Raw genomic sequence first — 25,664 nt, forward strand, 5'->3', positions numbered from 1 at the left:
GAAAACAAGACTTTTCACCTGGTGCTAGATAACAGCTGTTCTCAGCAATGTAAAATTAAAAAACCACTAAATTATAAATTATAAAAATAGATATGCTATTATACATTGCTACAATGACATCCTCTAATATAATGTACAAATTAAACGCCCACCAAATAGTTTTCAAAACCTCTAGCTGTCCTAGAGTATTAAGAAATTATTTTTGGGTCTTTTTTCCTGTCTATTTTCATTAGCAGGAGACCTCCTGAATGATGAAACCTTTAGGTGAAAGCAACATTTTTTCCCCAGAAAAACTGAAGGATTTCCTAGCTTTGTCAGCATGAGATTTTTTTTGTTATGAGGTATCTGTCTGGCTTGGCTGTCATAAATCACCCTTGGGAAGATCATCTTGAATAAGAGATGTCAGATTCTACACACTGCTGAAATCCTTCCCCTCTGCTCAGATAAAATTAGCATGTTTTCTCGTGAACAGGGGCAACGCCAATGCAGGGAATGGGCATAAGTGTTCAAGTGTCAGCAAAGTCTGGGTATTAGGTAGTCAGATTTCTGCCTAGCGTGCTGCAGTGTTTTGGCTTTAGCTAATGTGTATGTCTTAATTTTTGTATTTGACAGGTGGATTAACTCTGGAAAATTTAGAAATATTTTCCACTAAGATGACTTTCAGCTTCTGGTAAATGAGATTCCAGGGTCTGGGAGAAAGCAAGTGAAAATCTAACCCCAACACCTTTATCCTTCAAGAAACATGCTGCAAAAGGGAATTATGCATTTCGCAAAAACGTTTTTGTGGCTTCGGAGTGTTTCCTGCTGAATAACTCAGGTGTTTTTGGAAATGCTTTGGTGACCTTCTGTGGCTTTTCCTCTGCAGAACCTTGTACATCTTTTATGCTGAACAGGGCAGAAAATGAGCTCCATTTGGAGTCCAGCAACTCATCTGAATAAATCATGCTTCAAGTACATGACCTGATTTCTTCTCAGTGGAATATCATGCTCTGCTAATGGGAGTGTTCTGGTTTCAATATAGTGATGTTTTTTGCTGGCAGTGAAAGGAAAACCTTGAATGCGGGTTATTTAGGAATAAAGTCTTCAATGCAAACAAATGAGCCATAGTGATTACACAGCTGTGCTGATCCCTTGCTGACATGAGACAGCAATGAAGCAACTTACCACAGTTTTGCCTTCCGTGTTTTCTTTTGAAAGAATAGCAACAAAAGCTAAAATACAACTACAACTTAGATTCCAAAGGGGAACACCAAATAAAGTTTTAAATCTAAACTCCCTCAGCCTTTGGAGAAAATTGGATTTGGAGATGTCGTGGCTGACCACTATTTCTATGGAGATGAACGCAAAATTCTGTTCCATTTCATTGCAAAATGTGTACCTCTGGGGTTTTTTTTTGTTTGTTTGTTGGTTTGTTTTTTGTAAATATACTATTTGTGTCTTATTTCTGGGGGCTTCCTCACCATGTTTTTTCAGAAATATATTGAACCTACTTTACTGAGTTCCCATCTGAAGTGTTGTAGGTATAACAATAGCATTCTGTTGACATTACTGAAATAACTTGGAAGACTGGCAAAAGTATTACTATATCATTTTCTTTCAAGCGAAGAGTGGCCTTTCTTAGTCTCATGGGAAGGCCAAGAAAGACTTCCATTTCTCAGGATGGAGGTAGGCTTTTCCTTGTGATCCTTGTTTCTCACTGTTCTCCTAACATTTTTTCATGTGAAGATAAAGGTAAAGCTGTCAGCAGTCATTTAAATGATGCCAACTGACTTTGCATTAGAGAAAATGAGGAATTATCGCATAATTCTTCTGGCTTATAAAATGTAGCATTTTTATTTCTTAACTGAGGTTGGCAACAAGAACCTGGGGGTAAAAACAGCTAAGATGCCACAGTTTTTGTAGTTTATTGCTGCAACTGGAGATAATATGCATCACCAACAAATTACAACATTGTGATGCAAGAGTGGTGTGTCCTTGGACATTTTTGTTTAATAAACTTAACATTGGTGCTCCTTAACTTCATAAGTTCATGTGTTTTCTGTTGATGCTCTAGGTATCACCAGATATGTTTCAGTTATATTATTATTTAAATAACCAAGCACTTCTGTTTATGCTTTTAGTGCTATAGAGATGATTTGCAAGATATGTTATGGGTTAACTGTCATACCTCTGAGAAATCCAAGAACCCTCACACTGAAGAATTGCTAAACATGAAATTTTCTTTAAGTATCTTTTATAAACTACAGACGAAATGATATTGACAACTGTTTCATTAGTTTGCACCCCCAGATTCAATTCTAACACATTTTAAACCCACGACTTTCTACTTTTTTTTCAACTCCTAATTAAGTGTGCTGTAGTCTAGCTTGAAAGGCATATTTTATGCCCCAACGTCACAAATGTAATCAACAAGATGCAAACTGCTATTGCAGATATGATTCTGGGCATTTCTAATCTTATGTTTAACTTAACAGAAAGAAGAATGAAACCATCTATTTGACTGGTGGGATTGGATTTGGAGTATTCTGCAGACTTCACGTCAGCCCTCAGACTGCATTCATTATGTTAAGAAAACTGGAGGAAAAGTAGCTCTTCAATAAGATGCTGACATTCCAATATGCTTTTTGCTGTGGTGCACCGGTACCTAGCCAGAGCATACGTGTGACAGTTCTGCTTGTCACTTTACCCTACCTTGTCAAAAGAGACATTTTGGGTTTTTATTCATTTGGCCTTATTTAAACATTCCTGTTTAAAGATCACAAATAAATAAACATAAACCATGGTACAGAAGTAGTGCATGTTGTAAGGTTACTTGTATGATAAAACTCCTACCTGTTAAAAGAAATTACTTCCACATTTAACCACATCTGCCACCTAGTAAATTTGGTATGTGTTATAGTGCCAGATTTGCCCTAGGGTAAGTGAAAGGGGTTTTTTAATTTCTCTTGAACAACTGCAGTTTCTTCACCAAATCACCTTATCCAGTGGCTTACCCTTTTCCTGCCCAAGAAATTCAGTTTTTTTCACTTTGTTCTGCAAAAGCCTTACCCAAATCCTCTTCATCACTTCTCTCTACACTTGGTGCATGGCAACGACATTTCCTGAGTATAAAAGGATTAGCTGTTCAGGATAGTGAAGGGTAAAGTGAGCAATCTGGGTACCTTTTGTTAATCTCCCTCCTATCTTCAGGAGACGTTATTGCATGACTAAAGGAATGGCTATTCCCTAGAGACAACAGAGGCATTATTGTTTCATTATAACAAACACCACCTGGCTGTGTAATGGAAAGGATATAGATCTAACAATCCCAATTTGATTTTCTTTTTGAAAGGCATGACTGACTTTATGACCATGACTAACGTTTGTCCTGCCAAGCTAGATGAACTATATCTCATACCAGAAGTATTGCCCAGAAAGTGGTGTGAATATCTGTTAAAAATAATAGTAAAATCAGCTACGGTAACTAGGACTGAGATTTTGCTAATTCCTCATCTGACAGTTTTCACGTTAATACAGTCAGAGAAAAAAAACAGTATATTTTTCGAAGTGCTTTTGATCCTGTTAATAATGGGAAGAGATGAACTGTGTCACAAAAACAACTGGATGGCAGCCTGCCCCCTCAGGGACCATAGCTACTACTCAGGACAATGAAGACAACCCATAGGCTACTCTAATCTCTTCTCAAATGTACAGAAAGGACCCAGCCTCGGCTCAGAGAAGCCTAGCAAGCTTGCCCTTGGCTCCTCCTCAGTTTTCCTGGTTAAAAACTAGATCATTACAAAGCCTGATATTTTTTTTTTAAGAGTTCACATATTTCATATTTCTTCAATGGTCATTTGAGAAATGGTAAGTTTACTACACCTTAGTGTTTTATTTGGTTTTGGAAGTATAAAATCATAGGACAGAAAGAAAAATCATCAAGTCCATCAAACAGAAGGATTTCAACAAACTCTACCCAGTTAAACAAAGAGCCCCAAGAAGTCTGTTGTGTAAATACATAGTTTTACAACAGAAATGAGATTTGGTTCTATTTTGTACAGGTGTACACTTGAGGCATTTTTGATACATTTTTGACTTGCATTAGATAGGTGGAAGTATGTAAATTTTTAAGTTTTCATATTTGTGGCTGAATAAAGCACAGATTGCTACTGTAACACTAATATACTTTGGAAATTGTTGCAATTATGGGGAACCCCACTCTAATTCCCAAAAGCTAGCAAAACAAGAGAAAAGACCCTATTCTGTAACCTTTACTCACATTGAGCAGCTTGTTTCTGTTTGCACTTTGCTGTTGAGGTTACTGAATATTTTATTTCTCTCAGGTTTTTTTGTCTTTATCATATGCATCTTCAAAGTTTATAAAACCAAGATATTTGGTGAACATGTGATTCTCTCTGAAGATGGCTGCAAATGGCACTTATTAAAGGGAAAAATGTGCTGAGTAAGCTAGTAACAATGGAAGGAACCACTAGGACCCCTGGGATGACTGATCCTCTCATGGACTCCATTCTGGTCATGTAAGTATTTGGTTATTTGGTTAGTTGGTTATTCTTTTTTTCCTCCCCAGTGAGAAGCACAATTGTCATCTTCCATTTTTTCTGCATTTTTTTTTACCTGTTGCTTATTTGTCTACTTCTTAGCTCTGAACTGTCACTCTAAATTGGATATCTGTTCTTTAGGAGATGTTATTAGTCTCAAGTCACCATCATTTGTACTTGGCCTATGTGTGTTATTTTCTCCAATATGGAAAAGAGTAGGAAAAAGAAGTAATTTATATCTACTTAATTCCTTGTTCTCAATATTGTAGCAGAAATGTGAATTTAATTTCTGAACACAGAAGTTTCAAACTAGTAGCAGTAAATGTAGAACATGACTGTGATGGCTGCTTGTTTTCAAATATAGTTACACATTTTACCACAGAACACGGATCTATACAAAGCATATTCGGGATTGGGAGCCTGTTTTCGGAAAATTGTTTGCACTGTTTAACTAACCATTTTATTTTTTAATTAAATCACTCAAATCACTGTAGCAAACCATTTGAACTGTTTAACAGCTTTCTTTAAAATACTACTGCTTCAAGCATCTGAAGCTAATGAATCAGTCTCCTAAAAAAGACATTTGTAGTGGTTGGGGGAGTGCCACTTGCTTTTTAGCTTTTTAAGGCATTGCAATTGGTATTTTCAAGGCTAATAGTAAGAGCAAGCAAGTATTTGAGGTTCTGGTGTGTTCAAATGATCTTGAGGTCTAAGGACCTCGACAAGAAGACCCAGTATCACAGGCTTCATAATAAAATCTTACAAACTGCCATTTTTTTTTTTGTCTTTATTAGGTGCGTATCCTTTTCCTTTCTGTACTTTGCTGTAACATTACATTGTAAATTTTGTAGGATGAGATATTTAGTCAGCCCATGGCTTCAATAAATAAATGGAACTAACCTTTGTTATTTTACTTGAATTAGTTTTTTGGGAAGCTTGGAAACTGAATACCCAGAATTATTAATGGGAGGAATTATTTTGATGTTAGAGAATAATGTCAAGCACTATGTATATGACTAGTTGTAATAACCACAGATGTCTAACCCTGTGTCCTGGTTTCAGCTGGAATGGAGTTAATTTTCTTCTTAGTAGCTAGTGCAGTGCTGTGCTTTGGCTCTGATGTCAGAACAATGTTGGTAGGACACTGATGTTTTAGTTGTTGCTGGGTGATGTTTATACTAAATCAAGGACTTTTCGGTTCCCTGGGCCCTGCCAGCAAGAGGGCTGGGGGGGCACAGAAAATTGGGAGGGGACACAGCCAGGACAGGTGACCCAAGCTAGCCAAAGAGGTATTCCATACCATATGACATCATGCTGAGTATATAAACTGGGGGAAGAAGAAGGAAGGGGGGGACATTTGGCATTATGGCATTTGTCTTCCTGAGTAACTGTTATGTGTGACAGAGCCCTGCTTTGCTGGGGATGGCTGAGCACCTGCCTGCCCATGGGGAGTGGTGAATGAATTCCTTGTTTTGCTGTGCTTGCGTGCACGGCTTTTGCTTTACCTGTTAAATTGTTCTTATATCAACCCTTGAGTTTTACATTCCTTTCCAATCATTCTTCCCATCCCTCTGGGTGAGGGGGAGTGAGCAAGTGGCTGTGTGGGGCTGGGTTGCTGGCCAGGGTTAAACCATGACACCCTGGTATCCCTCATGAAGATTTATGATGCTGTGTCTCACTGCTAACTTTGGACAAAACAGTGTCTTTCGTTCTTGAATTGTTCTTTCTCCACAAATGTGCTGTGTTGTGATGGTAGATGGCTAAACCAAGAACACAATAAAATTAAATTTTCTATTAAGATAGAACATAAAAGAACAATGGTATTTATCCATATCATACAGATTTATTCCATTCTCCCAGACATGATGTAATGGTATGTAGCTGTAACTTTTCAGTCAGCTCAGCCTGTTCCAACCTTAAGCCCTGCACAATCTACAAACTTAAAGACAAACCCAAATATGAAACTTCTGGATGGAAAAGCAGAAGTCTATGCAAAGGGTACATTTGGAAAAAAAAAAAAAAAGTGCAGATATAAAACATAAAACATCAGGGAGTACAAGATATATGTTGAAATACAGTGCTTTCTTTTTTGTCTGCATCAAATGTTGATGTCAGTTCACTGCTACAAAGCAGACTTTATGTATGCATGGTCTGAGTTGAAGTAGAAACACAAAATAATGACAGCCACAAAGAAGGTAATATTGCTTTATATTTCTTTACTAATGCTTACAGTGTGAACACATAGCAATGCTAAAGATTAGCTGCTGCTAGAGCATCATTTGAGATCAATCATAAGACATATAAAGGAATTTTTAATCAAAAACAGAAATGGAGGGAAATAAAATGAGCTGTCTTCTTACATCCTTGTTTCCTCCAATGGTCTGTTCATGAAATCTTGGATTGCCTGGTGTAGAGGTAACCACTTATTAATTGAAGCTTTCAAAGCTGTAATCCACCTAGAATAAATGAAAGAACAACAACCATCCCTGATCAAGTGTTATTCATGTGTTTTTATATTCTGTGAAACACACCTTTCATAAATGGTGTTTGTACAGCTCTGTTACTATGTATGCTGGTAGTAAGTGGAGAGACACAGGAGATGGAGGAGTTGACTTTAAGAATAATATACCCTAAGACCAATTTCCAACATATCAAAAAGATTTTCCCTTTGTTCATTACATTAAAACCCAAATCATGTAATTAGTAGGCTTTAGGTGAACTCCCACTGACAGCCATGGAGTTTGGCTGGATTTTGATGTGGGAATTCACCTTCAGAATGTGATTTCATAAGCCAATTTTCTTTTTTAATTCTAATGGTCATTGTTGGAAGTAAATAATTCTTTGGAATAAGGAGGTTATACTTTCCATTATCTCTAATGAGAAGTATAATAGCTTTTCTGTTTAGTGTAATCCCACCCACACGTCATTGTGAAAGATACCTTATCCAGGTTTCTTTCTGAACCTCCACACACCAGCTTTGCTGTAGTTCCAGCACTGACAATAGCAGAACTGATGATCACAGTGCTAGCATGTTATACTGCAGTTTAACTAAAGCTACAATTACAGGGACATTTGGGGGAACAAGTGAAACAGAATTAAAAGTTGTCACTAGATCTTCCCAAGCTACAGTGTTCCCACTTTCCTAAAGTCTGGCAAATAAAACTGGAAAAGAAAGTTTGGTTTACCTTTTGTTTTCATTCACATTCTCTGCACATAAGTAGAAAGTTTTAAATTCTTCAGATGGAGGTTTGAGTTCAATTACAGATCTCTTGGAGCCCAAAGACTGTTCACTCACAATATAACCCTGCAGGTAAAGGCCACCTGGACAAAATAAAATAGCATGCATCATGTGTATTGCAGATACCATTTATGAAATCACTGCCAATCTCAAGCATACCAACAATTCTTGCAAGTTGGATTTTCAGATGCCTTGTGTTGGATGTTTCAACAGAGTTGTACAGAAATTACCTGTAAAATATTTAAAAATGTGAAAGTTCAGGGTTTTTTTTTCTGAAAATTGATTTGAAAATAGTGTAAAATATGCTTCCTGTCCAGCAAATGACCAGCAGTATAGTTTTATTTACCTTTTCATTAAATAAGAAGTGGCAAAATATTTTTTCTAGCTTTTGATGTTCTTTTCCTTCCTTTAAAAACTAAACGGATATAGATTTCAACATGAAAAAAATTCTAGCATCAGCATTGGTTTCACTTGCTGCCATCAGTAGCTGGAATGTCATGGCAGGCCACACTGGCCAGCTGTGATAGAAAGACATTAGACAGAATTTGGTCTTCAGGACCAAATTTTCATATCAGCTGGCAGGTTTTTTGATTGTCTCCCCCTTTCTCCACACCTCAACCCCCACCCACCCCGACCTCACTTGGCTGCAACAATACATATGTTCACTTTATGCATGGTGATGAGCCAAAAAGACTGTGGAGCTGATTAACTGCAGCTTCCTCTTACTGTCTGCAGGGTATGTATTTTTTTGGGTCTCACATTTAGTGACAACAGCATCAAATTCATGCTATAGCATTGAGAATTATATAAGAGGGTGAGAATCTGTAGTGAAATTGGAAAAAACAATAGTTGCAATAACGAGAGAGGAAACACTACTGTATACAAGACTTCGTATGTGGTAGGAAATTTAAACACCAAAGTGACATATTTAGCAGTAGAGGCATAGGCTTGGGTGTCATGAGCATATAATACTTAATTTTTGCCTTTCTGCTAACATATTGCTTAGCTCTGGGCAAGTCTTAGCTTCAGTTTCATGTAGAGAGGAAATCAGTGGTCATTTCATATGTATAGCCTTTAGCAGATGAAAAGTGCTATGTAAATGGTATGGACTATAAAGTGTAACACCTCTTGCATGATCATGAGACAAACAGCATTAACCCTAAGATAACAGTTTTCCCTTTTGATCTGAGAGCTGGCTTGTAAGTGAAAGTACAAACAGCATTTCATTTCTGATTCTTCTGACTGCCAGCTTCCTTAGCACAGGGAGAGTGCATTCACATGTCCTGACCCATCCCCTCTCCCTGGGCCACCAGTTATTTTTAAAATACTGACTTTCACAGAGCTATGTTTGCAGGCTCTCCTCAGTGCCTGAAACTTGGATCCTCTACTTGCAATTGGTCCTGGTAGCCTCACATTGCTGCTCTCAGAGAGTAGCCAGACACTCTCTTCTGGCATGGGGAGAGCTGCTAGATGACCATGGCTACACCCTCCGGAGCATCAGCCTCTGCTGGAGTGGGGAAGTTCTGCCTGTTGATGGATGATGTGAAAACCTGTTAGTGGCAGAGAAACCAGTCTGAGTTTATGATGTCCCTCCCTGCAAGGATGCTCGCCATCATGCAGGAGCTTTCAGCACACTGCCATCAGTGGGACTGTCTCAAGCCACTGTGAAGTGCTTTGGAGGGGTGGACCTTGTCGCTGATTCTTACTCCTGAGATAATGTGCACAGATCCTGACTAGCGCCATTCCAGAAAGAAAAAATCATACTGTGTGAGGAAGAGGAAAGAAGACGGAGGGGAATGAGATAGCTGTTTTATGAAAAGAGGCTGAGTCTGGTCTTCCTTCACTTGCTTTGACAGATACAGAGTGAGTTTGCTGATAAGAAACTCTCATTAATGGTAAAAGTTCTATTTGGAAACTGCAGTGAAACATTTCTGCTTTAACAATCAAAATCCAGCAGCTGCCCCTACCTTGGGCAGGTGTAGACCGGAGAGTGGCATAAAAGTACAAACAGCCATCCTTCAGAATGCAGTAGTGCTGAATCCAGATGTCTTTGCTTCTGTCCAGCTGGTGGAGAAGCCCCAGACATTCTGGGTTTTTGATAGCCAAGGGCGGAAGTGTAGTGTTATGCAGTGTTACATCTACCCACACATGGTTCTGTAAAGCAAGCATATAATGAAAAGTTCTGGTAAGAAATTAAGGAGAACTTGCTGGTATGAAAAGACACAAGCTGTAGTCCCCTACTAGGAAATTAGCTTTTGTTGCAAAAATAATTTGAAAAGTTGTGCTGATTTTGTCTGGGATAGAGTTAATTTTCTTCACAGTAACCAGTATAGGGCTATGTTTTGGATTTGTGCTGGGAACAGTGTTGATGATACAGAGATGTTTTTGTTATTGCTGAGCAGTGTTTTACACAGTCAAGGCCTTTTCTGCCCCTCACACCACCCCAGCGGTAAGTGGTCTGGGGCTGCACAAGAAGCTGGGAGGAGACACGGCCAGGACAGCTGACCCCAACTGACCAAAGGGATATTCCATAGCATATGATATCATGCTCAGCGTATAAAGCTGGGGGAAGAAGAAGGAAGAGGGGCACATTTGGAGTTACAGTGTTTGTCTTCCCAGGTATCCGTTATCTGTATCAGATGGCTGAGCACCTGCCTGCCCATGGGAAGCGGTGAATGAATTCCTTGTTTTGCTTTGCTTGCGTGCACGGCTTTTGCTTTACCTATTAAACTGTCTTTATCTCAGCCCACAAGTTTTCTCACTTTTACTCTTCTGAGTCTCTCCCCCATCCCACTGTGGGGGAGTGAGCAAGCAGCTGTGTGGGGCTTAGTTGCTGGCCAGGGTTAAACTATGATAAAAGTCAACGCTGAACTTGAAATTAGAAAAACATATTTGATGGCAAATGACCAACTTCTACTTTCTTCTTACAATAATAACTTGTCTTTTCTGCATCTATTTTGGGTTTCAGTACAAGTTTTTCTGGTAGAAACAGGATTACTTCAAAGCTGTATGAAAAAGCTTTCTTTAAAAAATTGTCTTGCTGAATGCCTGACTTCAGCAGCCTTTACTGTGTGTATTCTGCAAGACAGGGTTCACTGCCTGCTCTCCAGGTTCCAGAGAAAATGTGGTGGTGTCTGAAGTCAGAACACAGTACTCAAACTTGGAAGGAAGCACCATGACACAGAATTTTTACAGATGCTTTCCCATTCCTTTCTGGAAAGCAGAGTCTTTTTCATTACTAAAATTATCCTATTGGAACTTACAAGTGAAGAAAAAGCTCAACCCATGAAACACTTTCATTGTATAGAGTATTTGTAAGATAAGAGAATCCAAGCAGAAATCCAGGAAAAAGTACACTGTTGTTTAATAAGAACAAGTTGTCTAATGTAACATTTCTTCTTCTCTTCTGTATCTGAGAGTTGTGAGGTACTCAGCTCCTCCTAGTGTTTGTTACTTGTCTACAATATATATTTCAAACCCTGCATCAACCAGTGTCATTGTCATTGTCATTCCACAGGGGATTTCTTTTGCATTTATTTATGATATTTCTTTAGTATCCTTGACAAGGCTATAACAGAAAAAAGACCTGGCACATTATACCTAGCTGTATTCTTTGTTATGAATGGGAAATCTGCTGAGACTTACTGCAGGGAAGTGCAGAGGAGGATATTTCAGTAATTCTAGATGTACTCATAAAATGGTTATCCTTGTAGATTCATTAAGACAACATTGTGTCAGTATGTTGGTCTGTTAATTCACTGTGTTGTGAGCCATATTGTAACACACTGCCTATTGCAAAACAGTATAGCAAACAAAAAAAAAAAAGGAAAATATGAGCTTTTTCTGTTCAACTGAACTGATAGTTCAGTTAAAAGAAAGGAACAGGTATAGTGTTCATTAAAAGCACAAGTTAAGCAATGAAAGCAACATTTTAAATCAAACATTTCCTCTGAAAAGGATACTGTTTGCTCAAAAACAGAACTAAAAAAGATAAAGCAGTCAAAACCAAGATGCAGTAGCACAGAAAGGAGCCAACTTATTAATGGGTGCATGCATGAGATATAACATTGGAACTTTTTATCCAACAAGTTATTTTTGTGTGTTACAGTAAAGAATTACTTTTTTGACGTGTTTCTTTTTGCATATATGTGCCTTTATCCTCCTATTTGGCTTAGGCTATTTTTTGTTTCTTTTTGCTTGGGCACACACTTTAAATTGTTTGATTTATTTTTGTGGTTTTCAAGTATGTGGATTCCTTTGTATTACTTTAAGAAACACTGCCAGGTAGAATATACTTGGAAACAAATTTGGTTTTGCACTTGCAATCTCATCTGAAAGCTGAAGCCAAAAGAAATATATGTTTTGATCAATTTTAATTTGGTGGAAGAGTTTGGTAAAAATTAAAGCAACAATAAATACCTCCTTTCACTGTTGGAAACCCATCTGTACACCTGTGTGCCCTGAGTTGAGAGAAGGAGGAAGATAAATGTGTTTTTCTTTTTTTCCAATGCATTAATACAGGTTATAATTTGTACCTTGCAATTTTCTCATTTTTTTAATTGACGATTTTATTTCATCTGCAAAAAAAAAAGGCAGACGTTGATACTTACTCTGCATTTGAGCTGCACATTCTTTCTGCTAAAAACCAAGCTGGTTCAGTAGCTAAAACTTTTTAATAAGTATTTCACAGATCAACAGCACATTTTTACAAAGGTGGTCTTCCTGTAGGAGGAAAGAATAAGAATTGTGGGGCCAGGGAAGGGCAGGCTAAAGTGGCTTTGCCTCCTATGTTTTCAGCCCTGGAAGTACTGAAATTAGCTTTGCAGTTCCCAGTTCAGGGCTCAGCCAGGGACTGTTCATACAAAACTGGGCTGAGCAAGGCCTGTCTGTAGCAGCTCGAGATCAGTTTGTGGCTATGTTTCTTACAGCCATAGGTGCTAGCAGAGAGCACAGCTGTATGAAAAGATAGATAAGTCACAGTTCATCTGCTAACTTATCTCTTTCTTCATCTCTGAAAATACAGGAAAGAAGAACGCAGCAGCACCCCTCCGCCTTCCTAATACTCTGTCAGAAAAAGCAGGCAGCTTGCAACCAAGGCAGACTTGCAGGGAATCCTCAAGAAGACATTGTCCTCCTCTCCCTTTACTCCAAACAGTATTACCTGTTGGTAATTACTATTTGGTAGACAAAATGTGGTTTGGGGAGTTGTCTCTCCCTTCCTCCCTTCCAACACCCTCATTTTAGGTTATGGTTCTGAACCAGCTTAAAGCTGCTGACGTTCAGAGAGGAAGCACTCTGATGTATTCCAACATATGGCCGCAGAGCTTATTTGCTGAGTCACCATAATGTTTGTATATGGCTTTTAGACTGGAGCTGATTCATGTCCCAGTAGCCCAGAACAAAACTATGAAGCTTCCACGTTGCTGTCTGCACCTGACCATGTACAAATACATCTACTGTCTCTCAGGCTTCTGCACAATCTGGTATGCACGTGCTTCTAATATAAATAAAGGATTACCTGATGGACAGGATGCACTGCTTTATCCATAGCCTCCAGCCACCTGTAATATGACAGAAAAATGAGGATAGCTTAGTTTCGTAGACCAGAATAAATGTGCTTCACTGCCTCTTTTAACTCATGCTGACATAGACAGCATTTAAAATGATGTGCAATTTTCAGGACATATTCAAGGCTTCAAGGTAGAAAAGTGGTGGATTAATTCTAAATAAACATTGCTAACTCTCAGAGGAATAAGTCTCAAAGCTTGCTGTGTAACACATTGTAATAATTTCAGGCAATACTACAGACAAGGGATTCTACATATTTTGAATTTTGTTCAACATGTCAGGCTAAATGATCACTCTTCACGTGTCTTTCTTATAACGCAGATAAGGAATTTTTGGGAAACATAAAGAATCCTGAAATTGGAAACTACAGAATAAAGCAAGCTGTTTGTTAGCAATGTTATTCTTTTTGCACTGTGAATGGTATAGAATATGGAAGTGGAAAATACTCTGATACTACAATGGTGGGTGTTATATTAAGTAGAAAGATGTTATAAAAAGATTGGTGGATGAATACCAGTTATCATCCTACTTCATAGCCTTATGTTTTTAATAATTCACAATAAAACAAAGAGGAAAATAAGATTAGCTTTCAGTACATTCTGAAATTAAAGCCTTACAAGTTTGTTACTTGTCTTTTGGGTAATTTTAGTCTCTTTGTTTTGTCATCTATAGTCTTTGGGAAATGCAAAAAGTATATTTTTTAAGTCTAACTATTATTCAAACCCAAACTCACTGCCTCTTACCAGAACCAATATGCTTTTGTGGTGCACTTGCATTTTAAAGTACTAAAATGATAATATGACAGAATGACAGAAAAGGAAATGGAAGATAAGATTGTATTTATTGCTAGCACTGTCCTGGTTGGGTAGAACAGAAATAATTCATGTGAAATGACTGATAAGCAACTTTACATCCACAGGAAGATTTACACTTCCATTTGATATAACAGTGGGGGAGAAGGCATGAGAATATAGGTGAAGATTTTTTTCTGGAGGTATATCAGAATTTCAGGGGGATCTTGAACAAAGAACAAACATTAAAGACTTTATGAAAAAAGAGTGTCATCAAAAAAACTGTGAAGCTGAAAAACAGGTTTTGAAACTTTTGCAAATGAAAACTAGAATCAGCATCTTCCTATAAGTAGCTGACAGATTTTTTACTTTTTTTTCCTGCTGATCAAAGCAAGTATGTAAACACCCTCCAAAAATTCCGACTCCCTCTAACCAAACTGACACTGTAAAATGAAAGATCACTTACCTCTTCATTTCTTGGTTGGAAGTTGCACAGAAGTAGAAAATCCTGTTTCCACTTTGAGGTATGCATTTAAACGCAAATGGTTTACCCAGGCTGGTGTCAACACCAATTTCCGCTCCTTCCAGCTTTGTCACTTCCAGGGGTCTGCACTTCCCTTCATCCTGCAATTAGAAAGAAAGGGTGCCAAAGTTCAGAACTAATATGAAACCGATTCCTGTGAGATGGGGATAATCTCAGGGACTATTCAAAGTTGTAGAAATTAGTGACATGCTCTTACGCTTTTGAACCATCATATGGTTTTAATGATCAGCAGCCCCAGAGAATACAGTGCAGTCACAAAAGACAAACTAGTCAAACACAAACACCCTCTAAATTTGCATCTCTGTTTATCTCTCTTAATTGTTTTTTGCTCATCAGAAGTCATACATGCATGCGGAAACCTCACTAGGTATTTGTAAATATTCCAACTTTTTAGGCTGCAGCTGAGTGAGAGTGGGAAGCATGCATCTCTTCACTAAGCAATGCTGCTTGCAGTCTGGGTTTATGCTGAAAACCTCAACTTACATGTGCAGATAGAGGGAACAAAGGTTTAAGTTCAGAAAATAGTGAGCATAGTCTGAAAGGCTGTATTTCAGTTCCTTTGCAAAGTTGCCCTAAATATCGTTATGTTCATAACCCTTCCCATTCACTTCAGACAGCTTTCAATGGTAAGCATTTCAAAACCCCTTTGTCTGTTCCTGATTGAGTTAAAGCTCTTTGAGACTGAAGGGCATTGTCAGCGTCTTTCTCTGTGGTTAGTTGCAAGAAGCCATTAAGCTTCTTAATGTAAGTAGGTAGGCGAAGCAGTTCCTCCCTCTACTTTCCCAGCTCAGCTCCCCCCAGGTACATGTCTCAACTTAAAAAAAAAAGTGCACACATCTGGATAGTGAACTCCAGCTGTGTTTTAATCAATATTCTTAGACCCTTGGCTTTGAAGAGCTGTGACTGGAGCTCTAACAGTTGCATCAGATTTGGCAGCAATAAAATGGAAAACATGAGTTAATGCTGGGACATATGAGGAGCTTTACTGTCATTTGCAAAAGTCACAGATGGTAGAATCTCACAGAATAAAATCAGTTGGTTATTGGGAGTTAATTAAATGTTGTCAGTAGGAGCTGAATTGCAAATGCCCCATGTAATTTTTTTATTAGCCTGAAAATAAATATACATATTCTTCCACAAACAAAATATGCACCTGTGGGTATTAGATAGTTAAATACTTGCTTATATGCTCATTGGCACATGTAATTATCCCTTTGTTATACATGAATTTTCTGTAGGAACAAAATAACCCATAATATTGAAAAAGTGTAAATAAACATTCATGAATGTATTTCCTACATTCTGCTTTTTTCTTCTTCTTTGTTCGTTTGTTTGTTTTTATTTGCAACCCTGAAGTCAGTACAGAAGATGAAGGGAATCCTGAAAGTCATCAGTGCTATGTGACCTACTTTGCTTATAACGCCTTCAGACACAAAACTACATTGCAAAGACAGCATAACCAAAATATGTGTTTAGGACCCAAATTCCATTCCTAGTGTAAAGAATAATGAGCTCTAGGTTGATGAAGTGTTATTCAGCAGGATTCTGTCCATGGTCTGGGTTCTGCTGACTGTCTTAGCCTGAAGGTGACAGTCACTGCAGACACTGAAATGGCTGTGTGACCACGATTATTGCACATATCTATAAACTCCTTTTCTAAACACTTTCTGTGCTGTCTAGAATGAATGGAGATAGAGCTCTGTGGCATCAAGAATGATTTATGTCATCTCCATTTCAAATGAATACATCTAGGTAAGGAATAAGATGGATTTGAGACATTCAAAGAGAGACCAAATGTCCTTCATCAACTAATAGGCAGCCATGCTCCCCTAATTCTGATAAGCCAGATGTAAGGGGCATTTCTTTTTACTCATGTGGCTTTCATGAGTAGTAATTTGAGAGCATTGCTTTGACACATATCCCTTTGCTACAAAAAGTGCCAAAGGTATATTACTGAAAAAATAATTATAAAAGTATTTCTTATGTCTCTGACTGGAGAGTAACCCACTGGCAATACTGCCACTCTGGAACGTAATATAACTCTGTGATGTTGCTTGAGTTGATGATATGCATATGTATGTAAATGAACTAACTTAGATTTTAGCTACTACTGTTCCATTCTGCACTTAAGTAAAAGAGATTTTTTGTTCTCTTAAGGTTGCTATCAGCTATTTCATGGATTCTTGGCAGTCTGTGGTATCTAATATGGATGAAGTTCTCCAGATAGACTGCAGAAAGTGAATGCTTTTTGGTAAATGTTATTCTAAAAATATTAGAAACATCTGAAGTAACTCTTTCCCTTGCTGCTAGTTTTCTTAAGATGGCCTGTGTTTTAAGGGAAATGTTTCTGGGGAAAAAAAGAAAAAAGGAAAGGAAAGGAAAGGAAAGGAAAGGAAAGGAAAGGAAAGGAAAGGAAAGGAAAGGAAAGGAAAGGAAAGGAAAGGAAAGGAAAGGAAAGGAAAGGAAAGGAAAGGAAAGGAAAGGAAAGGAAAGGAAAGGAAAGGAAAGGAAAGGAAAGGAAAGGAAAGGAAAGGAAAGGAAAGGAAAGGAAAGGAAAAAGAAAAGAAAAGAAAAAAGAAAAGAAAAGAAAAAAGAAAAGAAAAAAGAAAAGAAAAGAAAAGAAAAGAAAAGAAAAGAAAAGAAAAAAGAAAAGAAAAGAAAAGAAAAGAAAAGAAAAGAAAAGAAAAGAAAAGAAAAGAAAAGAAAAGAAAAGAAAAGAAAAGAAAAGAAAAGAAAAGAAAAGAAAAGAAAAGAAAAGAAAAGAAAAGAAAAGAAAAGAAAAAAGAAAAGGTTAAGCAATGTATAACTATGAGAGACTGAAATAAGGGAGAAATAAGAATAGAAAAGTAGGCAACTCCTTCATTTATTGTTTGAAATGGTCATTGAAGTACTGTATGTAGCCTGGGGGTGTGTCACAAATCAGCCTTATTTAATTTGGTGTAAATACTTCCAGAAAATAAATGACATTCACAGCATTTCCTGAATGAGTCACTCTGTTAAAAAAATTTTGTTTGAGCAGAGTTGTATTTACTATTCTAGTTAAGCCTCTTTGTCTTTTAGAAGGGAGAAGCTGAAAAGATATATGAACTTTTCATGCTATTTGCAGTGAAAGAAATCAAAACCATCAAGAATAACTATGAAAAGAGATTAAAATTAAGCTACACAAGAGACTGCAAGTGCTAGGAAAATGGAATAAAAGTAACTTTATAGAAAACAAAGATCAAATCCTTGAAGAGATAATAGAAAAAATAAAACACAAAGTGAAAACTGAGCATTGCTAGAATGCAGAAGTAAAAGACTGGTTAGCTCAGGAGACTGGCAGTGGGAAGCATAAGACACACCTTCAGGTCACTGGTTCAGATTGGTTTCAGGTCAGTAGTGACATGATGAAATTTCTGATTGTCTTTCATAAATGTCTTCCTGGATGTGTCCCTGTGTTCTTAAACTAGACATCTTTTAAATGAAACAAGAAAATGAACTCCTTTTTCTTTTCGCGTCTTATTTCTCATTTGCCTAACTTTATCACAGCTGATGTGGCCACAAATGTGGCCACAACCCTCCCTGGCACTCGGGCTTCCAGCATTTTCACTACCTGTTATTTTCTGGTTTTCTCTGACCAGCTTCTCCCTGAGGTTTGGTGCTGCTTGCTTAGTAGTACCTCTAAAATCTTCCCCTCCCTGTCTCCTTCCCCCATCCCCACCCCCCAATCATTGTGCTTGGTGGTAGGCTCATTGTTCAGATATTTACAAAATTATAGCTATAACCCATTTGCATTTCTTCTTTGGGCTGGGGACATTGGTGCAGAGGAGAGACTAAGGCTTTTAAATCTTTTTTCCCCTACATCTTTTTCCTTTCCCCTTGAGTAAAGGACTTGTATATATCAGCAGAGAGCTTTAGACTCCAAAACTGTTTGTATGGCATTTTCCACCAGTAGAACTGAATTAATTTAGTTTTTAATTTTGTTTTTGCTTTAAGCAATTTAAATCTGAAGTAGAGAGAGTAGAAACATACTGAAGAGCAAGACAATAGGGGAAAAAAGATGTAAAAGCTCTTCTGATTTGAAGAAACTAATTATCCTACACCCAACTGTATTGGCTATCAGACAAAAAAGTACAATCAGGTGGTCTTGGATATGATTAATCTTCACCTTCCAACTGGGTCTTTTGTTGAGGTTGAAGAATTTGCTGCAATTAATTGCACAAAAGGTAATGCACAGTTTGCAGGGCTAAGCCCCACAGGAAGAACTACTGATTGTCTTAAAACTTTGAACAACTTAAATCAGGTCAAATAATACATGTGATTATGACTCTTTGCCTGGGTCAGGGTATGCAATCTGTTAGTAGGCCAAAATTAATTTGTGTATCCTATCAGCCAGTGTTATTTCTCATTTATTAATAGAAATAATACAATGGAAGTACTGGAAACCTTGGATTCAGCAGATTCTTAAATGTAAATTGAAAATTATATCCTGCAGCCACGGGAGTCATAGAAAATGTAGAGAAGAAATCAGGTGGTATACCAGCTCTAAATAACGTGGCAGCTCCAGACTATGATGATAAAGCTCCAAGCAAGAATGAAGAACAAATAGAAGCTGTATCTTTATAAGCAATGGCTCAGACCTAAATCTATTTATAGCTAAGCCTTTTATGTAAAGTGCTTAGGCTTAGCGATGAACACACAGAGGCTTGCTCAAAAGAACAAAGGACTGAATGTTTGTCATAGATTGAAATGATGTGAAGGGTCCACACATGGGAGGCAGGGGATTTCTTTCTTTATAATAATTGGACTCTGTATATACCATAGAAAAAGAATAATTTAAAGTATTATTTTCCTCTCTATACTGTCCCACTGGGAACAGTCTTAAGGGTGCACACAAGCAAACAGAAGCATGCACTGTAGCGTCTGAGTCACACAATAAATATACTTTCTGTAAAATGCCCTGTTTCCATGTAAAGAGAAGACAACTGCAGAAAGAAAAGGGAACATTAAAGTCTGCATTCAAATTTCTTCTCTGCATTTAGGAAGGGCTTTCACTTGTTCCCTGAGGTATGGGTGCAAAGTGATGTGTCTTGTTATGAATAAAGGGTAAATGGAAGACTGGTATCCAGCTGGTTATATAAGGTGTGTAAATGTTACTGTTGAATCTTATTTGGAATAAAAAGAAATAGTAAATCGTGGTACAGTTTCCAGGTGTTCTGGATAAGGCAGGAGGTGAGCATGGAATGATTTACACACACAAATATACCCTAATAGAGACAAATAAAGAATAGCAATTTTCTTTACAGAGACACTGCTAATTAAAGAATATACAATGAGGAAAGCATTCTGCTATTGAGAAAAAGTGAAGGTTATTGACCTCTTTGAATGTAAATAGCACTGTATAATTATCTGAGCAATACTTAATTACCAGTGTGCTGGCTGCATTGAACTGCAATAAACAGAGAAGGCAAGATTTGGTTGAGCTATTGAAATGGACTAGTTTCATATTGGAAACAGGAATATGACCTAACATCTGATAAATTAGGTGATATCATAATTGCCTACCAGGCTGGGGTCTAACTGCTTTTGGATGTTAAGAAATGCACATCTTTGTTCCCACTGCCCTTACCTCAGCCTTGAGCAGCTTTGCCTTAGTCACTCACACTGTGCCTGAGGGCTTCCTAGAGGCATTAAACTTTTGAGCTTAAGAAATGCAAACCATAATTACTTTTTAACCTGACATTGTTATATATAATCACAATGAAGACTGACAAAAAGCACATCCATCCCCTTTAACGCTGTCACCACCATGTTCAGTGAGAGTACTTCCCCAGAGTAGGTGTTCCAGTTTTCTCACAGCATGTTTCAGAGCATTATAGCTATGAACTGTCATGAAGGCCATTTCTCTGAGGCCTGGGTGGCACATGAAGGTTAATTCACTCCTTATTTACAGTTCCACCTCTTTCTACGTCTGAATCTCTAAATCTCTGAATGCTCTTTTCTACTGTCAGGACAGTGATATCCAACCTAACTACTGTTTCCAACTTAAGTGCTCCTAATTCCTGTTAGTTTCTTCCTTTGACTTTCCTACTTTGAGTCCGTACAGAATGCTGGCAACAGACTCATACTCTTTAGGCATTTATTCCTAATTGCTGTTGTTCCATGTCACTCCTAGTTGAGGGAATTAGAGAAAGAAATGGAATAAATGGCAAATATAACAAAAGGACTTGACAGACAGAGCTGATTTGACTAGAATACATAGGTCTCTGATTTCTGGAAAGGAAGATAGATTGATGACTTTTTGGACAGATTTCTGTTTGGAGCCAGTAGTCCTTATAGCTTATCCTAGACCACAACCTGAATGATATTTACTTCGTATTTTCCTTTGCAGGGACTAGATTGGTTATTTGTCTCACTGACCTCTTTCCCAGGGTCTATTTATGGCAAAGAGACAGGAAATAGTTCCTAGGAACATGGCAAGACACAAACCAGAGAGGAGCTAGGGCATTGTTGCAAACATGATCTTTTGTTAATTCTTATAATTTTATCAACTCTACCTTTGTTTTTTCTTCTTTGACCCACAAAATCACTAGTTATACATGCTTTTTTAACTACTCTTACATAGCAAGAAAGCAATGATAGACTGAAACTAGGAAATTCTGGCTTTGGCTGGCATTTTTAGTGGATTTGTACATCCCAGCATTTAATTAGCTGCATTCTTTACATGATGAATATTTGTAATGAGGAATTTTGGGAAACATGTTTGGAAACACTAATGCTTTCTTTATCCTTGTGCTTTCCTATTGATCCTAAACCACTGTTTGCTCTCTAGGAGCTATGTCCTCATGACAGAAGAATGCATGCTCCACAGACTTCAAACCCCTTATTGGCCCATTTGTTCCTGGGTCCCAGGAATTATATTCCTTCTTTTTAATGGGTTTGAGAGACATAGTATTTTTTTTATCCTGAAGGCTGCAGCATGTTGTAAAGAAGTTAGCTGTCAGGTTCTGAAAGATCTGAGTGAACTTATGGCTAGATTGCTTTTGTTATTTTACTGGTCTCATGTTAAGCTGATAAAAGTTTCTCTGTCTGACTCTGAAGTCTTCACCATAGACATTTTGTGGTGACTTTGCAGTCACTTTACTGTGCTGAGCAGCAAAGGCTAGTTCTACAGGAGCAGACATTGGTAAAGAAAGGATCAGTGCTTGACTAAGCTGATGTGCTTTCAATACATCACTGTCTATCTCCACACAGTGTCCAGATAGCTTTCCTTTAGCAGAAAAACTGAGCACATTGGCAAAGAAGGAAGTAGCATGTTTGAGAAGGTCCAGTGATCTGGACAATGGGGGATCAGAACTGTGGAGTGTATAGTGGAACTCCACTGTTGCTAAGTGTAAGCAAAAATATTATAAATAGTTATACCTCCACTGATCTCAGTAATTTACGCAAATCAGTGTTCTAACCCAATGGGGGAAAACTACTTTGGGGAGGAATTAGAGAAGACTGGGACCTAACAGAAGCACAGTATTACAGAAAGCTTTTCAGGGTAAAATACAGCTGTTGCTTTCAGAACGGTTGGCACGGAGGGAATCTACACCACCACAGCTCCCCAGGCATCACACTGCCAGCTCAGCACCCTGATGGGAGTGACGGAGGCTGGAGCGGAGTGGAGACCCCGCGATCAGGCTCTGCTGTGCTCCCTGCAGGAGTGGGAATTCGATGGCAGCACACAGCTGGTAAGCCGTGTAACAGTTGTCACATGAAGGATCTATGAGATGTCCACAGCTGACCCAGCCACTGTGGTGAAATGACTTTCCTCAGATGAAATAATGTCATTGTAATACTAACGCACGGCTCCCTCCCAAAGTTACCTGCCTCCAAGGTACCACCGCACCTCACTGGGCACATGATACCAGTCAGTAACAGCAACACGTATGGCTGGAGTCGCTCAAGCACCACCTAAATGTGAAGGAAATGGACTGGACTTGGGCTGAAATAAGTCCAAAGAGGGGGGAACTGCTGTCTAAACTCCTGAAATACCACAGCCTGATTCAGTATTTCTATAAAGTGGTTACAAATGAAGGGACTTCTAATCGAAGGAGTCTGCCATGGGAAGGATAGGAAACAAAAAATGGATGGTGAAAAGAACACCATTATCTTAAATTGTGCAGAAAGAAGCCTCCAAATAAGGAAGTTCTGGCTGCAAGAGTAGACAAGTTGATAAGCTGTGGCAGTCCACAGAAAGTCGGTTGAAAATAGGACAAAGGTAATAGTGGTGGTGAGAGATCATGACCTCCAACTCAAATAGCCCCACCACAAGAGAGCAAACCCCCACGTGGAGAGCATGCGTAGTTAGTGAAGAACTTCAGCAGTGCTGTTTGAGGGTGTGCACTAATTTACAGTAGAAGTGAGAAACTTGCAACCTGTTCTGTGTATGATAAATGAACATGCAATGTGCTATGAAGTATTAAAAGTGGACAACTGAGAGAAGTTAGGGGAGACTCCATCATGACTTCTGGGATCAGTCGACGGGCTGAACCTGTCTTCTCCCCCATCCGGATGCCTACTGGGTAAGAACTTTATTCTACGACTACCTTATGTTAGCTGCTATTGTGTTGTTTTAAGCTTGTTTTGCAGTCAGTGTATTATCAGCAGTGATCCTTGAACCTTGCTCTGTCACAAACCTGTATTTTGTAGAATAAAAATCTTCAGCTGAACTTCATTTTGTGCAAGGCTCCGGAGATTTGAGTAGTTGTTGTCAGGGATTTGACTCAGTGACTCTGTCAGGAGGGTCCCTGCCCAGGTTATCACCCTCCGATACGGTGGGCTGTCAGAATGCAGGGAGCGGGCAGAGTGGTTGGGCACAAGGGTCTCGTCTTTCATGGGAAACTGACAGCCTGATCAAATATAAAGGGTTAGAGGAAACTCCCCCTTTTTAATGTGACATCCAATGTGCCCAATATTTCTGTTACGAGGTGGCAAACATGGCTATGTCCACTGAGGTGAAAAATGTGTTGAAGTTACATATATGGATAGTAGAGTCAAGGCCAGTGGTGGCACCTCTTTCAGGGAAAATGAAACGACCTTGTATTAAAGTGACTGAATCTGTTGCAACAGCGATCGCTTCACCAACATGTGACTGGACAGAGATGAGTCTAAACCAGCAGCAACGAGTTAATATGTAAAAATCTCTTTCTTAGTATAGGTAGGAAAAGGAAAGCTCAGGATGGATAATTTCTGCCTGTAAATACCAATGATAAGGAAATGTAGCTCCTTCTGTTTGTTGATATGGTCTAAAGCATGTGAAACACCCTTCCCTTTCTCCATGACAAGACATTATATGCACCCTTTCAGGCATAAATAAAAGGCCTGGTTGTCTTCTTACATAGGCGGAAATCAGGCGTGACTTTGCCAGAGTCACTGGAATTACATCAGTGTAAATTGTTGTTAACATCAGAATAACGACCTGAAAAATTATGACTCTTGTTAGTTCATTGGATACTGACATGCAAATTGCTCTGAATTGTTTTTGTCTCCCTGAGTTATTCTTGCCTTCAATGAACAGTTTCAAAAAACATACTATATCCACCAAGTGGAAAAACCTTTCCTCCTGAGTGAGGCAAGACCTGGAACATAATGTTTCTAACTTCATAATGCTGCTGACATGTTACGTAAATACTGTGTTAAACTGAGAATATAGTTTGAGATTCCCTTAGAAAAGAAAGTGGTATGAGCACCATCTGTGTGCATTGTTCTTCTTATGCCCTGATAGAATTCACACCCAAAAAAAAAAAAGTGCCAACATGTCCAGTTGAGCTCCCTCTTACTTAATTTGTGCATTGGATCTTTAAGTAGTGAAGAAGCATATTTGTATGTAAGATCTGTCTTTCTGTTTTACTAAATGACACTGCAGGGTACACTGCGGGCACACAAGGCAGTGAAAAAGGTCCTTGTGCTTTCTGTTGCTAAGATAGTACTGCAGTATTTCAGTATATTCTTTGGAGTCCAGAGACAGAGAGAGAGCAGCTAGCAAAAATATAGTATGAAATAATTTAAAAAGTGGTTGAATGGCACTAGTCTTGGATACTGCAAGAAGATAAGTAATATTTATTACTATAAAATGTTTATGCAGTGCTTTAAATTTATTTACTCTTCTTAGGCCAAAACAAATGCATGCTTTCAGTGGCTAAACATCCTACTATCAAAACATAAGGTTGGTATAATTCAATAATATATTGATAATTAATTATTAATTAATGTAAGATTATGGGGCACCTTCTAATCCTCAATCCAATTTATCTAACACTCTTTGTCTTCAGAGGTACTGGAAAGATTGGAAAGTGGAGCGTGTTCAAAAGACATAACTAGTTTTTTGTTTACATTTCAGGAATTTGGTGAAAGACTTGACTGGGATAAAATAAAAACGTCTCTCCAAACAAAACTTCCTATCCTTTGTATCTTTTTTAGTGTTTGATTTGTTTGTTTATTTGTTTTTGTTTTTAGACCAGGACAGGCAGTGTTGAAATAATGACCATGGAAAGCCAGACTGCTTTGTTGTATACCCAGTGGTTCTACAACACAGCCCTGATTAGATGGTTAGTATGTATGTCATGGCACATGCAGGGAAATAAGCCTCCTAGATTTTCTGCTGGAAATGTCAGGTGGCTACAGAATCGTAGAAAAGCAAGCTCTTTCTATGATTTTTCATTACTTTTCACAAAATGTTTTTTTCCCATAGAAGTGCTTGGTTTTGATCAGGAAGGTTAAATGCTAAAAACTTAATTAATTTCAGTTTGGATATGAAACTGTGCAGTGCCTCATGTGAATACATTTCTTCATCTTAACAGTATTGTCCATGAAAAACTATGCTTAGGATCACCAGGAGGAGGGATCAGAATGCATTGTTGTTAAATTGCATCAAGATCTTTCAGGTAAAAATAATTTGGTTTCTAGTTTCTAGTCTTCTTTTACTAAAAAGGAGAAATTTTCAAGTGAGGATTTTACTG

General features: G+C 38.2%; 1 protein-coding gene across 2 annotated transcripts in view; it reads right to left on the reverse strand.

The window, feature by feature from the left end:
* Window positions 1-6,374: 6,374 nt before the first annotated feature.
* Window positions 6,375-25,664, reverse strand: part of LOC102058570 (uncharacterized) — a 51,103-nt gene continuing 31,813 nt past the window's right edge. The window contains exons 9-13 of one of the 2 annotated variants that reach the window (XM_027813086.2): window positions 14,602-14,759; window positions 13,295-13,337; window positions 9,744-9,930; window positions 7,724-7,859; window positions 6,375-7,024 (exon numbers count right to left, since the gene is read on the reverse strand). In XM_027813086.2, coding sequence (XP_027668887.2) covers window positions 6,895-7,024; window positions 7,724-7,859; window positions 9,744-9,930; window positions 13,295-13,337; window positions 14,602-14,759 — 654 coding nt within the window. In that variant the 3' untranslated portion in view covers window positions 6,375-6,894. The remainder of the gene's footprint in view (window positions 7,025-7,723; window positions 7,860-9,743; window positions 9,931-13,294; window positions 13,338-14,601; window positions 14,760-25,664) is intronic. The other variant, XM_027813087.2, reaches the window with a different exon arrangement.

This window comes from Falco cherrug, chromosome Z (genome assembly GCF_023634085.1).
Source record: "Falco cherrug isolate bFalChe1 chromosome Z, bFalChe1.pri, whole genome shotgun sequence".
Lineage (NCBI taxonomy): Eukaryota > Metazoa > Chordata > Aves > Falconiformes > Falconidae > Falco > Falco cherrug.